The sequence below is a fragment of the Sminthopsis crassicaudata genome, chromosome 1 (assembly GCF_048593235.1).
Source record: "Sminthopsis crassicaudata isolate SCR6 chromosome 1, ASM4859323v1, whole genome shotgun sequence".
Taxonomy (NCBI): Eukaryota; Metazoa; Chordata; class Mammalia; order Dasyuromorphia; family Dasyuridae; genus Sminthopsis; species Sminthopsis crassicaudata.
In genome coordinates this window covers 110025885-110043347 of record NC_133617.1, presented here as the reverse complement: position 1 = coordinate 110043347, position 17463 = coordinate 110025885, and the positions used below count along the sequence as shown (strand labels likewise).

The following is a 17463-nucleotide window of genomic DNA, read 5'->3' as shown; positions in this document are numbered from 1 at the left end:
CTTGGGCTTAGATAGCTGCAGTATTAAGTTTAGTTGGGGATGCTTCATTTGGGGCTAAATCAAGGACAAACGGAAGCGTTCAAAAAAGGGTAACAGGAATGGCGAGAGGATTAGAGACCATGATTTGGGGATGGGTGCTAGGCTCGGACTTGTGATTTCAATGGAATAGGGCATATTCAGGGATAAAATTATGGTAGTCTTAGAGGGAAAGCACGTTATGGAGGCCTGAGAAAGGATTGCTGCAGAAGATGAGATTTGGGCTGGAACTGGAAGGAAACTCACGGACTCCCGAGTCTGAATCCTGACTCCCCCCATCCCTGCGACCTCAGGCAGAGAAGTCACTGGTTTCATCTGCGCTTTCTCATCTGAAAGACCAGGATCATCAGAGGGGATGGGGAGAGTTGGAACAGATCCCCTTCAGGTCCTGCTCCAAGCCCTAAATCTAGGCTTTGAGGTTGGGCCAGATGACCTCTCCGGCATTTTCGAAGAGCTAAACTCGGATGAATGATTTCTGCGGTGCTAGAATACAACTTACTGGGCTGCCTCATCTAGGACCTTATCTATTTCTGGTTATTTGCTCAGCGCGGAACATAAGATACAAAATATAGAGAAGAGGAGGACCCCCCCTGCGGTGCAAAATAAGCCTCCATCCCTGAAGCCCACAAAATTAGGGGCAATTTCTCTTCCTCTGTCCCTAAAAAAAAGAAACGAATCCCATACAAAGTCAAAAGTTCACTCAAAAAAAGTTCAAAAACTCTCAGGCCCGCCCTCTCTTGCTCCCCCCTTCCGCGAGGTCGTCCTCTGTGTTTCTGCTCCGCCCCCCGGCTTCAACCTCGGCCTCCTCAGCCCCACCCCTCTGGCCCCTCCCTTTAGGCTCTGCGGCCCCGCCCCTCGCGGCCTTCGCCTCGGTTCTCTCCTCCTTTACTGCGGCCTCTTTCCCAGGCTTTCAGACTGCGCTCCCTGGGCCTGTGGACCGAGGGCGACGGGCCGGCCGGCCGGATTAGGCCCAGGCCCGCCCGCCCGCCCGCCATGGAGGGAGAGGGATCCGTTGCCCGCGGTTACCAGTCCGCCAGTCCGCCTCGGGACGCCTGCACCTACAGCAGTTGCTATTGGTAAGGGGCCCGAGGCCGGCTGGCCCGCCGAGGTCCGCCCCCACCCCCGTCCCCGCCCCCGAATCCGGTCTGAGTCTGCGGTAACCGCCTTCTCTGGGCCTTTCCCTGCCAATCCCTGGCGCCGCCCCTGCAACCGCGCACCCCTAGACTTCCCTCTCGTTCGGGTCCGGGCCCGGCTTTGGGGTCTTCCGGAGGGGGTTTTGAGTGGAAGTAACCAGGCTAGGCCCTTTTCCCTACACCCTTTCTTACAAGTGGGGAAACTGAGGCCTGGCAGGGTTTGAGGCAGCGGCCCATCCTGGGCAAGGCCCTTCACTCTTTTTGGGCCTCAGTTTTCACATTCATACAGTAAAGTGAGGGAGGGACTCAGTCGATCCCTGAGTGGCCGAGGTGACGCTGGTAATAAATGACGGAATCAAGATTTGAATTCAGGCCGCCTGACTCCAGAGCCCCTCTGCTGGAGGTGACAGCTCCATTCAGGGTTGAGTGTGGCGAGCTGGGAAGGACGGTATATTGTCATAAATATAATAAGCGGCTTGTTCCTGTTTTTGGTGAGGGCGAGGGGGCAGTTGGGGAAGACTAAATAGCGCAGTCGTCCCTTTTTAGTTGGGGGTGTGAAAAACGCGGGCGATCCTGGTAATTATGACTGAGAAGACACCACGGTGTAATAAGTGGAGCCCTAAATGCCATTCAGGAAGACAAAGATTTCAGCCCAGTTAACAGGTCTTACTGGTTTAGGCAAATCATCTCCCCGACCTTCAGTTACTGCATTTCTGAAGTGGGTAAGGCCATTGGGAGAAGCATTTTGTAAATTTTAAAATGCTGTAGAAATGTGACCTATTTTAATTTGCAGTGCTAGATATCTGTAATGTCTGAAGAGTACAGAACACTTTGACACATATTATTTCATCTTTTCCTCAGTGCCCTGTGAGGGAAGAGCCTTTAAACCAGGTGCTCTTATTCTTAAATCCAGTCCTGTGTTTTTTGAATATTTCATAATCTCCATAACGAAGCGGTTTGGACCAGATATTTGGGCCACATTTTTTTGCTATATGCCAAATTCAGGGCCTTATGCACATAGGTGCTGAATATGTTTGTTGAATTGAATTTCCTCATGCCCTTTTCAGCTCTAAGATTCTGTTCTATAATCATGATTTCCTTGATGTTTTTCCATTTAAAACCAGGAAAGAGATGAAAATGCATATTCTAGTGCTTTTTATTTAAACATTTGCCCCAAATCACGGTAGGCAAAACATTGGAAGTAAAATAGTCAAAATTAGATGTCTGGAGGCAGAGGTATAGTGAATATACGTTTTTAATAATAATAAAAAATAGTACCTACGTTTACAGCAAACTCAAGTTTTGAACAATGCATTTACTTGTTAAGTCACTTGAGACTCACAACTTTGTAAGGTCCTACAGGTAATATTCCCATTTTGCAGAAGAGAAAACAGGTTTAGCTAAGCTGAATGATTTGCTCATAGTCTACTGGTAGTTATCAAAAGTGGCATTTAAATTGAAGTTTCTTTGCCTTTAAGTGTAAAACTCTGCCTATTAGGCCACATTATCACTCTTTGCTTTACTAGTAAGTGATAGGGTTTGTTATTTCTCAGAATTTCAGAGTTCAGGCTTTGAGAATCTGGAACTTAAAATAAGGAAAGACCTGGATTTAAATCTTACTTATACACAGCTATGTCAGCTTCAGATTATTAGTTACCTTATCTGTAAAATGGGGATAATAAGGATTTGTGAGGATCAAATAAGATAATGTATCTAAGAGGTTTTTTTTTTTTTTTTTTTTTTTTAATAAACCTTAAAACAGCAATGTGCAAATATTAGCAGACTTTTTAGTTGGAGAAAATTGGAGAAAAGATTTCCTCCTTGGCTTTTAGTATTTTCACCCATACAATGAAGGATTTAGGTTGAATTATTTCTTAGTAATCTTTCCAGTTCTAACAGTACTTTTTTAGTTCTAATTTATACTGATTTAATTTCCTAGGACCTTACAGCTTTGGACTGTCAACTTAGGAGGAATTTAATATCTTTTCAGTAAAGGTATTATGGGAATGATTTGGGGAGATAAATTCAAGACTGCTTGTGCTTCTGTGTTTTGCTTAGTCATGAGAAAGTAATAAGACTAGGCAGATACTATCATGACTTGAGAAATTGAAAGACTATTTTGTATGCATTGATTAGAATTTCTGGTGCCATTCATGTTACTCATTTTTAAATGTTATTTTTAGTCAAGTAGCTGCCTTAGAAGCTACAGAAACAGATTAACCTATTTGGTATATGTCAAGAGTTGGTGTGATATATTTGAGCTCACAATTTTAGGTAATTCCTAAGCTATTGGAGACGTGAGTAAAGCTTTAAGGACCTCAGTGTCTATAGCTGTTAAAGACTATAGCCATTAATACATAATCAGTGATGAAGAGATCACAGAATAGTTAGTGGTCTGTTGGGCTTTAAATTTGTAGCTAAAAGATAAAATGATCATTTTATTCTTCTGTTTAATAGGAAGAAATAACATTTTCTTTAAATTTTATCAAATAAAAATGTTAAAAACTAAATGCTTTTATTTCAGTGAAGAAAATATCTGGAAGCTTTGTGAATACATAAAAAATCATGATCAATATCCTTTAGAAGAATGTTATGCTGTCTTCATATCTAATGAAAGGAGGATGGTAAGTTGCAAACTAGTAGGAGGGAAAGTATGCAAGCTTTAGAACAGTATTTTACAATAAAAGACTATTATATGTGAGGGGCTGAGTGGTATAGAGGTGGAGTTCTGAACTTGAAGTCTGGAAAATCCAATTTAATATACTGCTTCCAATGCTTAGTAGCTATATGATCCTGAGAGAGTCACTTAATATCTGTTAGCCTCAGTTTTTTTATCTATAAAATAGGGATAATATAGCCTCCCAGGCTTGTTGTTAGGACTGAATTAGATAATATATAAAACACTTTGCAAAACTTAATATGATATACAAATATTATTATTTTATTGTAATTATTGTTTTAAGTTGTATATTATAAAATAGACTAACATTTTAAAATGGACATTTGGATGAACATTATAAGTACATTGTTAAGGATTGGATTTCATTTGTAAAAGGGAAATTGATATTTTTGCTATCTACCTCACAAGATTATTATGAGGACTTTAAATTCTATAATCCTGTGTAATCCTGTTATTATGATTGTTATTATTTAAGAGCTAATTAAGGTTCTTAGAATTCAAGTAACTACTGATGATTATGTATTCTTAGAGAAATTGGAAGTAAAACTAGCTTTAAAGAAAACTATGTTACAGAATCACAGGATTTCAGACTTGGACCAGAACTCAGAGGCCTTCTAGGTAAACTCTTGCCAAAATTAGAATTTCCTTTACAACATAGTTAACAAGTGGTCATTAAGCTCTTTCTTGAAGATTTCTATTAAAAAGGAATCCAGTACTTCTTAAGGGAGCCTATTTTACTTTTATACAATTCTAATTGTTAGGAAAGTTTTCCTTAAATCAAACCTAAATTCTATCTCCCTGAAACTTCCATTCGTTACTTCTAGTTTTGTTTTCTGGGACAAAAGCATCTACTACTTCATATCTAAATTATATATCAGCTTTTATATATATGAAAGATTAAATGAAAATTCAGCTGAACTGAAATAATCTGTATTTTGTAGATCCCAATTTGGAAGCAGCAGGCCAGACCTGGAGATGGACCTATCATTTGGGTAAGGCAATCTTAAATGATTTCTGGATGGTATTTACTTTATTTATAAAAAAGAAATGATGTTGGGGCAGCTAGGTGGTGCAGTGGATAGAGCATTAGTTTGAAGTCAGAAGGACCTGAATTCAAATCAGGTTTCAGCCACATAACACTTCCTCCATGTGTGACCCTGGGCAAGTCACTTAACCCCAATTGCCTCAGCAAAAAAAAAAAAAAAAAAGAAAAAGAAAAAAGAAAAAAAGAAATGATGTTGATGATAAAGGTAAGACTAAAATAAACTTCATGACATAAAGAATTCATGATTATGTTAGTGTGGTCACTATTATTAGAACTAATATTATGCATTATTGGAATTAATCTTCTTGAAAGCTTTTTTGTACTTATATTCCAAATGCCAAGCATGGTGTCTTTTACTTAGGCACATAAAAATTAGTTTGATCATGAAGAAAGGAGAAAGGAGAAATATAGGTTAATAGCTAGAGGAGGTTAATGGATTTCAGAGAAGCAGCCTTAGGTAGTAAGAGACTGAAGATGTGAGTGGGGATAACAAAGTAAAAAAATCTTCTGGAGTGGATGGAATGGAATTACATTGCTTGTGCATAAAGAAGGATAAGCTATGTCAAGGAGAAGGGCCATTTTTTCCCATGAGATGGGGTGAAGGAGGAGTTATTGGGTCTGAAGTTTAAAATGTTAGAGACACACAGTTTCTGGATAATTAATCATTTCATTAGTAATGCTAATATATTATAATAAAAGGAATGGTCATTTAGCTGTGTATCTTGGATAAAAGGTAAATCATAGTGATAGACTCAATATTTATATATGCCCTTGGAAGAGTGGGTGTTCCTGAGGGTGGCAACCAACTCTGATTCATTAACAATTAATGAGAGTATTAATATTATAATGAGAGGGGAAACTTATTCTAGTGAGGATCTTGGGGTAAGTGACATGGAACACTCAAATTTTGGTCAAAGAGATTTATCAGTTTTCATGTTACCTTTCTGACAAAAGGGAAAATCCATATTTTTCCAGGACATGTCTCAGTAAACACAGTGAGCAGCAATCCACTCGTTAGAATCCACTAAATTTAGAATTTCTTACTATGTTTGATTAAGTCTTAGCTTACCTGAATGGAATAGTCTTTGCCCAAGATTTCCCACACTGGTTGATTTCTTTTTTCTTTTTTTCCTGAGGCTGGGGTTGAGTGAAGTTATGAAGTTAGGCCCAGGGGTCACACAGCTAGAAAGTGTTAAGTGTCTGAGACCAGATTTGAACTCAGGTCCTCCTGAATTCAGGGCTGGTGCTCTATCTACTGCGCCACCTAGCTGCCCCCCATTGGTTGATTTCTGAATGAAGAAGTAGAAAAGGGCAAAAACCTTGGTCCTAATTCAATAATTAGTTATTAATATGTGAAAGAAACAATCATTTCTCTTATGGGGGACTACATCTGAGTGATATGATATGAGTATGAGGAAAGTTATTTTCTTCTTACTTTCTCTTTCCCCATATATCCAATCTGTTACAAAACTTACTGTATCTTCTTCCATAACATCTCCATATCTTTCTACTCTCATAACTATGTATATAGTACAGGCCATCATAATTTCTTATGTAGATTATTTCTGTGGCCTCCTAATTGGTTTTTCAGACTGAGATCTCTCATACTTTAGCCTATCATACATATTGCTACCTTAAATGTAGAATTTGACCATATGAACCTCCCCTCCATCTACTTACATTGCTTTTGGGATAAAAATATAAATGCCATTTAGCACTTAAAGCCATCTACAACCTGGTTTTAACTTCTCTTTCCAGGCTCAATGTACATCACTTTTCTTGCACTGTAGCAACCAGCAAAACCGTTCCCACTACACCCTTTGCCTTTGTATTGGATATTTCACATGTTTGGAATTAAGTTTTCTTTACTTCTACTTCAGAGGCTCTCTCTTCCTTTAAGACAGTTCAGATACCATTTTATACTTTACTTGAGCTGCCAACTGCTAACATCCTTCTTCCCAGGAATATCACAGCTACTACAGGCATCCAGGAAGAAGCAGTTCAAGTACCAAAGAACTACAAACAGGATGATATAAGATTTAGTTGCTACTTCTGTAAATGAGAGGAGATACTAGAATACTATATTCCAAAAGGCAAAAGATATAGGATTGCACACAAGAATAACTTACTCTGCAAACTCAACGTAATTCTTCATGGAGAAAAAAATTGGATCTTTAATGGGATACATGACTTTCAAGAAAACAAAAAGACCAGAGTTGAGTTGAAAAACAAAGACAGACATTCAGAGAAACCAAGAAAGGTAAATTTATTTGAGCACATAGAAGGAGCTGTATGTAGTACTAACATTCTGATGTAGAGAGAGAAGAAATAAATTAATATCTTCAAAGAGTATTGAAAGAATTAAAAAAAAAGTAAAACAGTAGGCATGCTGGTTTTGTTTTTTAGGTTAGAAGAGAAGAAAGAGTAGGGAGGGTAAATGGAATGTACTAGTATAGATAGGAGAAAAGAGCTTAATACTTCTCTTAATTGGAAATATATGAACATGGAAAAAGGGGTTTGGGGCATCAGATGACTCTTACTCTTCTCTGAAATGAACTAAGAAAGGTGGAACACATATACACACCCAGTTCAGTATAGAAATACACCAAACTCAACAGGAAATAAGCAGAAATCGAAGGTGGGGGCAGGAGAGTAAAGGCATTAAATAGAATAATATTGAGAAAGGAATAGTTACAAGGATAACAAATTTCCTGGTCCTGAAAAGGAGACTAAAAGGGGAAAGAGAAACAAATAAAAGCAAATACCTAGAATCAAATGTACCTTAAATGGCTTTTTTTAGACAAGTTTGGAATGGTTGAACCAATTATTAAAATGTAATGTAATGAATGTAATGAAATATTGCACTATAAGAAATGACACAATTATTTCAGGGAATGGTACAAAGTATGAAGTAATTATGAAGTGAGCATTGCCAGAAGAACAATTTTTTACAACCACGGCAGTGTTATAAATAAACAAAACTTGAAAAACTCAAGAGGTCTGATTAGTTCAATGATAAATATGTTTCTAGATGACCTATGATAAAGTCATTAACTACTTCCTGACATAGATGATAGATACAAGAAGCAGACTTGTTTTTGGACATAGCTATTTCACAGTTTTAGCAGCTGGTATTGCATGTAAAAGTGGATAATCATTCTTGTATTTACTACTGCACAGGATTGTAGGGAGGAAAATATTTTGTAAATCTAGTCTTTCTTATATTGTCTCCTACCATGGAGGTAAAAGAATTTGTTAATTAGTGACATTCATACTCCAGAGTGCTTAGCTGTAATAATAATTTTTGTGATAAAAGTTATATATCTAAACTTCCCTCTTGCCCTTACCAACACCTGCCTTTTGAAACAGCTCATTAGAAAAAAAATGAAAATTAATAGAAAGATGAGCAGCTGTATAAATTTATGTGTAAAAAATAGTTGAATTTGTAAAATATTTTGTTTTCATTTTTATAGATGTTGCATCTGTGTTGATTATAAAAAGGGAAACATCCAAAGTCCTTTTGAATAACCTCATCATTTTCCATTTGGTTTCTTTCAATCCATAGCATGTAATAATTTAAAACACTACCCCCAAATAATTCATCATTATTATATGCCATAGATTATCTGTAAGATTACCACATTATGGTTGATTTTTCTTCATCTCAATAATAAATTAAAATGTAAATGTAACATGTGAAAGCAATGCTTCATAGTTATTTTATTCTTAATCCATCTCCTTATTTTTTAATGACTGTATTCTAAACCCTCCCACAAAAAACAATAACAAAAAAAAAAAAACAACCTCTCAAGTCTCCATTTTCTTTGTTCAATAGATCTCTATTAGTGATATGATAGAATGAATATTAGATATAAAGTCTAGAGACTTGGATCCAAATTCTGGCTCTACCATTTATTATCTGAGTAGTCTTGGATGGATGATTTAATTTAAATTCTCTGAGTGTCAGTGTTGTATTTTGGAGATAATATTTGTATTGCCCAGCTCAAAGTTGTGAGGAATGGGTTTTATAACCTATAAGGGGAAGTATAAATGTAAAATGACTTAGTTAACTCAAGCTTTTACTTCTAGGATTACCATGTTGTTTTGCTTCATGTTTCAAGTGGAGGACAGAGTTTCATTTATGATCTTGATACTGTGTTGCCTTTTCCATGCCCCTTTGACACTTATGTAGAAGAAGCCTTTAAGTCTGATGATGATATTCACCCACAATTTAGAAGGTAAGCAAATAAATAGTGATTTTTTTTTTTTTTTTACTTTTTAAAGTAGAAGCACAATAACTGATTTTACTTATCACATGCACAATTATTGCCAATGATGTACTTACCCCTACATCACTGTGGAACTGGCATTTGGCCTTGACTTGATAATTATGTACCAATGGCTAGGTTCTTGTTCTGGTTAGGGATATTCCTGATATAATCTCGCTTTCACTTTCCCCAAAGGGATGGGAAGCAGCAGAACCAACTCCTTCATCGATGAAAAATGTCCCACATGTCATCTTTTGAAATGCATGTTATACTTTACTTACACATCATATATACATCCTGTTAGAGAAATGTTTCTGATACAAGTGTTTCATTTAATTTTAGAAAATTTAGAGTGATTCGAGCAGACTTGTATTTGAAGAATTTTGCATCTGACCGATCTCATATGAAAGATTCCAGCGGAAATTGGAGAGAACCTCCTCCTCCCTACCCATGCATTCAAACTGGAGGTAGACTACTTTGTATTTGTGTGGTTTTAATATCAATTATTTCAATTTACTTTACAAAACAGCTTTTTCCCTCTCTAAAGATTATCAATAATGTATAAGATTATTGATCTTATAAAAATTTTGTGAAGAAGTGGCAAGTACTAGTATTTTTGGTATATTTATTAGGTAGGAAACGAGCATAGAGAGATTAAGTGATTAATCTACTTTTCACAATTTATTTTATTGATTACTATTTTACCTGTCCAACCAATATTGGAAAGTAGTGGAGTGAAGAATTAGTCTCGTGAGCAAAGGAGATTATGGAAGAGGAAAGAAAGGTTCATGATGATTGGAGGTAACTAAAATATTTATTTAATTGCCACCAGGTGAATGAACGATCCAAAAATCAGCATCAAATGATTAAAATTAATCATCATATAAATTAAATATAATAAAAACATGGTATAATGGATTTCTATATTATATCATCTTACCTTCCTCAAGCTACTCCTCTTGCCAGTTTATTTGTTGAAAGCCAGTTACTGAGATTTGAAACCTCAGTATGACCTTTGACTCATCTTCCTCTCTACCTATATATCAGGTACCAAGTCTTGTTGAAGAAGTGGAAACGTTTTTTCCAACCCTAGGGGACCCAGAGACAGAGTTCAGGCTTGTGGTGACAGGGAGATAAGGTTAATAGCTGTGGTATAAACTGAATAGCAAGTATCTGACTGGGAATAGCATGGAAGGTAGTTTCAGGTAAGATAAGGCAAAAACTCATCTCTTAGAGAGGGTGGGCTTGGTTTGAGACTATGGTTGTAGAGGGAGGGAGATGAGGATGATACCTGGATCACAAATAACAGGGTGAGAAAAGGAAAAAAGTTTTTTATCCCTTTTGGGGAAAGAATGGATCTGTAAAATGTGTCTACTCTTAAATAGCAACACAACTTCTTATTTTTCTCATCATAATATAACATTAATAGTATCTTTCCTTTTTTACTGGATTTTTGTGAGTGCTTTGTAAACCAAGGTATGGTATGAATGTGAGCTTGTGTACTGGCATAGCTAAAAAATATAGTGATTTGCTGTGAAATGGATGTCATAGTAATTTCAGAAACTTCTGGAACAATTTTAAAAGTCAATATGGACCTTTTTAAAATAAAAAAGTATGTATGACAATTGGCTTCTTTTATATGGGCTGAAGTATTAATTTTAGTATTATGTTAAAAATAATGATTTGTGGGTGAATAGTCTACCTAGAATGTAGACTTGTTCTGGCTACAGGGAGAGAGGGTTTATGTATCATGTTGTTCCTGCACCACCTGCTGACTAAGCTGTGAAGTGTTGGCTCACAGCTTTTTAGCCACTGAATCTTTTTTAAAAAAAGGTATTAGGAAGTTACTATTCTTATCAAGGTTCAGGAAACCTGGGGTGCCCAATCACGATATAGATTTAATGACATCATTAACACTGTTAAGGGTAAGAATGAAAAAACATTTTCAATTTTAAAAAATTCACTCTGATTTTTTAAGAGCTATAGAACTCCTTTGAGATATTAACATTAACCTGTATTCTTTGCTTTTGATGTACTTTGAGTTTGCAAATAAGAAAATTTGTCATCTTTGAAATTTTTAATAATTAAAATGTATCTCTTTTTAAATTGTTTGATATGTGACTTTCAAAGGTATATAGTGTGGTTAGTTATTTGGGGAGATGTAATGGCTATCTTTGTAACAATTTAATTTTAATAAGAAGCTTTCTAATAATAGGTATAGGCATTACTGATTTAAAAAAGGCTGCATTTATTATAAGAGAAAGTGAAAATGGACATGTGCAAGAAATTCATGTCATTAATTACTCTTTTTTAGATATAAAGTAGGTTAAAAAAAAGGAATTTGTCACAGTGTTCCTGAGCCTCTAGACTTGTATTTCAAGATAGGGATAGTAGTTGCATTGCCTAATGCACAAAATAGATTTGGAGTTGGAGGGAATCTCAGAAGTAATCTGGTTGAATGCCTCATGTTATAGTTGAGGAAATTGGGATAAAGAGGCTTAGTGACTTGCCCAGAATCACAGGTAATAAATTCACAGGTAATAAATAGCAGACCCAGGAATTTAAAATTGGATCCTTTGATTTTAAATTTGCTATTTTCTGTAGTATCATATTACTTTTTTCCAGTAAGATGCTAGGTAGCTCTTTGGGTAGAATGTTGGATATCTGTAGTTAGGAAGATTATGTTCAAATCTGACCTCATATATGTAGTAGCTGTATAGCCCTGCACAAGTCACTTAATCTCTGCTTCAATTTTCTCAACTGTAAATTGAGACTAATGACAGCACCTGTTACAGGGTTGTTGTGAGAATCAAATGAAAAAATATTTGTATAGCACTTAACATAGTGCCTGCTACACAATAGATGATATAAAAAGCTAGCTATTCTTATCATTCTTTTCTATTCTAATAATTCTAAAATGATCATCTATATCCAAACTGATTTTCATCATCTCCTGAATGTACTTTGTGGTGTTGTATTTCTGTGCCTCCACACATGATGTCATCTCTTATCTGGAAAGTTCTCCAGTTCTTCTATTTCTATTCTTTCCCTCCCTCCTTCCCCATTTCTTAACTTCATTCCCTTCCTCCCTTCTTTCCTCCCTCTGTCTACATAAAGTATTATATCTTTTTTATGCTCTTAAAAAGCCTGCCCCCTCTTTTGCACTTCTGAACCCTCCCAAATTATCTTGGGGTTTACTGGCTAGATTTCTTTCTTAAGGACCAGGGTTTAAACTAAAACCAATCTGATTCTCATTGACCACCAACAGGTCCTAGGCCAAGCTCCATTTGGTCAGTGTTTGGGTCCTGATTGACTATGATTGTAAATAACAATCATTTTTAATGTGGTCAGAAACTCTTACAGAATTTTCCCCTCCCAGATTTATATATTTATTTTTTTAGATTTTTTTTTTTTTTTTTTAAGACTAGGTGAAAGGAGATTCTTTGACTCCATTGCTACCTAGCCTTAATCACTGAATGAGCGCAGTCTCAGTCAAATTAAGACTTATTGAAGACCTTAGCTTAAGAAGGCCAAGGTTTCCCATTGCATCTAGGGCCATCTCCAATCATCTCGATCTATATCTTGCCACTGGACTCAGATGGCTGTAGAGGGGAAAGTGAGACAGGTGATCTTACACAGCTCTCCCTCACTTAAATCCAATTCTCTTGCATATCATGGCATTATTTCTGTTATGTCATGGTCTTCTTTGAGAATGAAAGGACAAAAAAACCCAGTAACAACCAACTTAAATACTACCTCCATGAAATATTTATACTTCAACACTAATGATACATAGGAATGGGGTAGACTTTTTGAGAATACTTGAATTTTAGCTGGTACTTGAAGTAAATCAGGAAACAAGTAGAAACAATTCCAGACATGGGACTAGCCAAAGAAAATGCACTCTATTGATGCTCATCAATTGGGCAATGGCTGAACAAGTTGTGGTTCATGAAGGTAATAAAATATTATTGTTCCATAAAAAATGATGAACAAGCTCATTATTAGAAAGGCCTGGAAAGATTTATATGAACTCAAGCTGAGCAAAACAAGCAGAACCAGGAATACATTGTATAGAATAATAGCAAGAATGCGCGATTATCAGCTATGAAACTTGGTTCTTCTCATAGTTCAGTGATTTAAAGGAATCCCAATAGACTTTGGACAGAAAATGCCATCTGCAACCAAAGAAAGAACTAAGGAGACTGAATGTAAATCAACATATGCTATGTTCACTTCTTTTTTTCTGTTTTTTTGTTTTGTTTTGTTTTGTTTTTCTTTTTAAATCTCTCCTGTGGTTTTTTCCATTTGCTCTGATTTTTCTCTCCCAACATAATTCATAAAACAATGTGTATTAAAAATAAATAAACTAAAAAAAAGCAGTGGAGTATCATATTGGAGGAAAGATATAGAAGTCTTTCATAGTTGATCATCCTTTTATTTATTTATTTATTTATTTTTTAATAATATTATCCCTTGTATTCATTTTTCCAAATTATCCCCTCCCTCCCTCTACTCCCTCCCCTAGATGACAGGCAATCCCATATATTTTACATGTGTTACAATATAACCTAGATACAATATATGTGTGTGTAAATACCATTTTCTTGTTGCACATTAAGTATTAGATTCCGAAGGTATAAGTAACCTGGGTAGATAGACAGTAGTGCTAACAATTTACATTCACTTCCCAGTGTTCCTTCTCTGGGTGTAGTTATTTCTGTCCATCATTGATCAACTGGAAGTGAGTTGGATCTTCTTTATGTTGAAGATATCCACTTCCATCAGAATACTTCTTCATACAGCATTGAAGTGTACAGCGATCTTCTGGTTCTGTTCATTTCACTCAGCATCAGTTGATGTCTCTCCAAGCCTCTCTGTATTCCTCCTGCTGGTCATTTCTTACAGAGCAATAATATTCCATAACCTTCATGTACCATAATATACCCAACCATTCTCCAATTGATGGGCATCCATTCAACTTCCAGTTTCTAGCTACAACAAAAAGAGCTGCCACAAACATTTTGGCACATACAGGTCCCTTTCCGCTCTTTAGTATTTCTTTGGGATATAATCCCAATAACAGCAATGCTGGGTCAAAGGGTATGCACAGTTTGATAACTTTTTGGGCATAGTTCCAAATTGTTCTCTAGAATGGCTGGATTCTTTCACAACTCCACCAACAATGTATCAGTGTCCCAGTTTTCCCACATCCCCTCCAACATTCATCATTATTTGTTCCTGTCATCTTAGCCAACCTGACAGGTGTGTAGTGGTATCTCAGAGTTGTCTTAATTTGCATCTCTCTGATCAGTAGTGATTTGGAACACTCTTTCATATGAGTGGAAATAGTTTCAATTTCATCATCTGAGAATTGTCTGTTCATATCCTTTGACCATTTATCAATTGGAGAATGGTTTGATTTCTTATAAATTAGGGTCAGTTCTCTATAGTTGATCATCTTTAAAATACTGCTTTTACTACAACACAGTGATTTTTGACATTTTTAATCATGTGAGTCTGGTGAAGGCTCTGGATCCCTTTTTGTAATAATGTTTTTAAATGTACAAACTAGACTTACAAAGCAAAATAGCTATATTGAAATGATATTGAATATAGTTTTCAGATTTTTTAAATTTACTAAAATATTTTACAGTATGTTTTTGATAAAGGCCTCATTTCTAAAATGTGTAAAGAATTGTCAAATTATACATATTCTTAGATCAAAAAGTGTATCCCAAAGAGATCATAAACAAAGGAAAAGGACACATATGTGCAAAAATGTTTGTAGCGGCCCTTTTTATTGTGATAAGGAACTGGAAACTGAGTAGATGCCTGTCAGTTGGGGAATGGATAAATAAGTTATGGTACATGAATGTAATGAAATATTATTGCTCTATAAGAAATGATTTTAGAAAGGCCTGGGGAAACTTACATGAACTGTTGCTAAATGAAGTGAGTAGAACCAAGATGACATTGTATATAATGTGATGATCAACTATGATGGAAGTGGCTTTTTTCTTTTTTTCTTTTCTTTTTTTTTTATTTAGAATTTTTTCCCACAGTCTATATGCATGAGTAATTTTTTTTATAATATTATCCCTTGTATTCATTTTTCCAAGTTATCCCCCCCCTCCCTCCACTCCCTCCCCCCAATGACAGGCAATCCCATACATTTTACATGTGTTACAATATAACCTAGATACAATATATGTGTGTAAATACCATTTTCTTGTTGCACATTAAGTATTAGATTCCAAAGGTATAAGTAACCTGGGTAGATAGACAGTAGTGCTAACAATTTACATTCACTTCCCAGTGTTCCTTCTCTGGGTGTAGTTATTTCTGTCCATCATTGATCAACTGGAAGTGAGTTGGATCTTCTTTATGTTGAAGATATCTGGAAGTGGCTTTTTTCAACAATAAGGTAATTCAGGCCTATTCCAATAGACTTGTGATGGAGAGAGCCATCTGCATCCAGAAAGAGGACTATAGGGACTGAATGTGGATCACAACAACATAGTGTTTTCACCTTTTTTGTTGTTTGCTTCCTTTTTTTTTTTCTCGTTTTTTTTTCCCTTTTTGATCTGAATTTTTTCATGCATCATGAAATTTGGAAAAAGCACTGGACTATGACTTAAGTGCTCTGGATTCTAGTTCTTTCTGTGTTATTCACATTTCTACTTATGTTTCTGTAGGAAAATAGAGACTATAGCTCTCCAAGGGGCTTTTCAATTCTAAAATTTTGTACAATTCTGCCTTGTAGAATGATTTACTATGTTTTCCAGTTTATTTTTTTTAATAGAGATACTTCTAGCTCTTTGAATTATGTTGTGATTAAATGAAAATTATTTTACTCATATACACTTCTTTTTGTGCATTCTCTTAGCTTCAAAAATGAACCTGAATGATTTTATCAGTATGAATCCTGAGGTTGGATGGGGAGCTATATACACACTACCTGACTTTGTACATCGATTTGGCAATAAGAACTGATTTCTGCATATGGACATGGATAATGGAATAATTCTGGGACACATATTTGTTTTTCCTTTTGCATGATGTGAATACCAACATCCTCCAGGTTTGTAAATAGTGCCCAATGAGATGGGCACAGAATTAGGTTTTTCTATTTTACTTCATAAAATTGAAATTTGAAGGAAAAAATTGAATAAAAATATTTTTGTATGTCAAGAGTTTGTGTGCTTAATATAACAAATAATTTCTAAGCTATTCTTGTCGATTTTTTCTTGTACTTAAGCAAATTTTATCTTTTTTTTTTTAAGGTAAAAAGTTTTGCTAGATATTTGATGTTATTTGTTCAAGCTTATTTGGCTTAATCACACTTTTCTCTTTTCATCAAATCCTCCCAGTATTTTTTTCTCTTTCCTTCTCTCCAAGATAGCTTTTTGAGGACAAGGATTATGTTTAAACCATTTTGTAATCCCAGCATAGTGAATTACAAATAGCAAAGGTCAATAAACCTCTTTTGATTTATATGATGTAACTATGCATAAAGAAGGGGATACTACAGAAAGAAAATAAATTATAGACTTGTAGATTGGAAGAGAATTTAGATATAATCTTATCTAATCACTCTGTGAAATATAAATCCCCTAACAAGAATTCCCAGCAATTGTTCATCCGACTTATTTGTCTACTGAAGCAACCCATTCAATTTTTGAACAGCTTTAATTGTTAGAAAGTTATTTATCCTGAGCTAATATATCTATATCTATATATGTCCCTCTTGATTCATAACCTTTTCAGAGTTATAATATTCCCTAGCATTCATCTAAAAGTATTATGTGGTTTACATATAATTAATGGATGTTAACATAACTCTTAGGGTCTATAATGACCTCTTAGAGGTTGATTTGATATTGAAGTACCAGATCTGATAAAGAACAAAGGATACTTTAGTTGGTCCAGGACACCAGAGTTTATTTTAATTTTTTTGCAGAATTTTATATTGTAAGGATGTTTGATCTCTTTCAACACTTGTGTTCTCTTTAGACATTGGATCAATTATTGCTAATTTAAGTAGTGTAGCTATGGTGTAATGGAAAGAGTATTGGACTTTGAATTCTAGCCCTGTATTTGCCACTAACTAGTTTGTTCTCTGGGCCTGAGTCATAGCATCTATAAAAATGAAGAGATTGAATTAGGGGACCTCTTGGCTCCATTTTTTTCTAATTTTTACACATCCTGACTTCTACAAAGTCTGACACAAAGTAGGCATTTATAAATGCTTGTTGATTAATATTTGTATAAGTTTGAAGTTTACAAAGTATTTTCACA

General features: G+C 35.5%; 1 protein-coding gene across 3 annotated transcripts; it reads left to right on the top strand.

Annotated features, from left to right (window-relative positions):
• Positions 1–889: 889 nt before the first annotated feature.
• NTAQ1 (N-terminal glutamine amidase 1) lies at positions 890–16356 on the top strand. Of its 3 annotated transcripts, none has more exons than XM_074266097.1 (6): positions 890–1112; positions 3694–3793; positions 4791–4841; positions 8984–9132; positions 9505–9629; positions 16052–16356. In XM_074266097.1, the coding sequence occupies exons 1-6, from the start codon at positions 1030–1032 to the stop codon at positions 16156–16158; spliced, it is 615 nt and encodes a 204-aa protein (XP_074122198.1). In that variant the 5' UTR covers positions 890–1029; the 3' UTR covers positions 16159–16356. The 3 variants fall into 3 exon arrangements, with proteins under 3 accessions (XP_074122198.1, XP_074122188.1, XP_074122179.1); XM_074266087.1 differs by lacking the exon at positions 890–1112 and adding an exon at positions 1531–1617; XM_074266078.1 differs by lacking the exon at positions 890–1112 and adding an exon at positions 1873–1891.
• The last annotated feature ends 1107 nt before the right edge of the window (positions 16357–17463 follow it).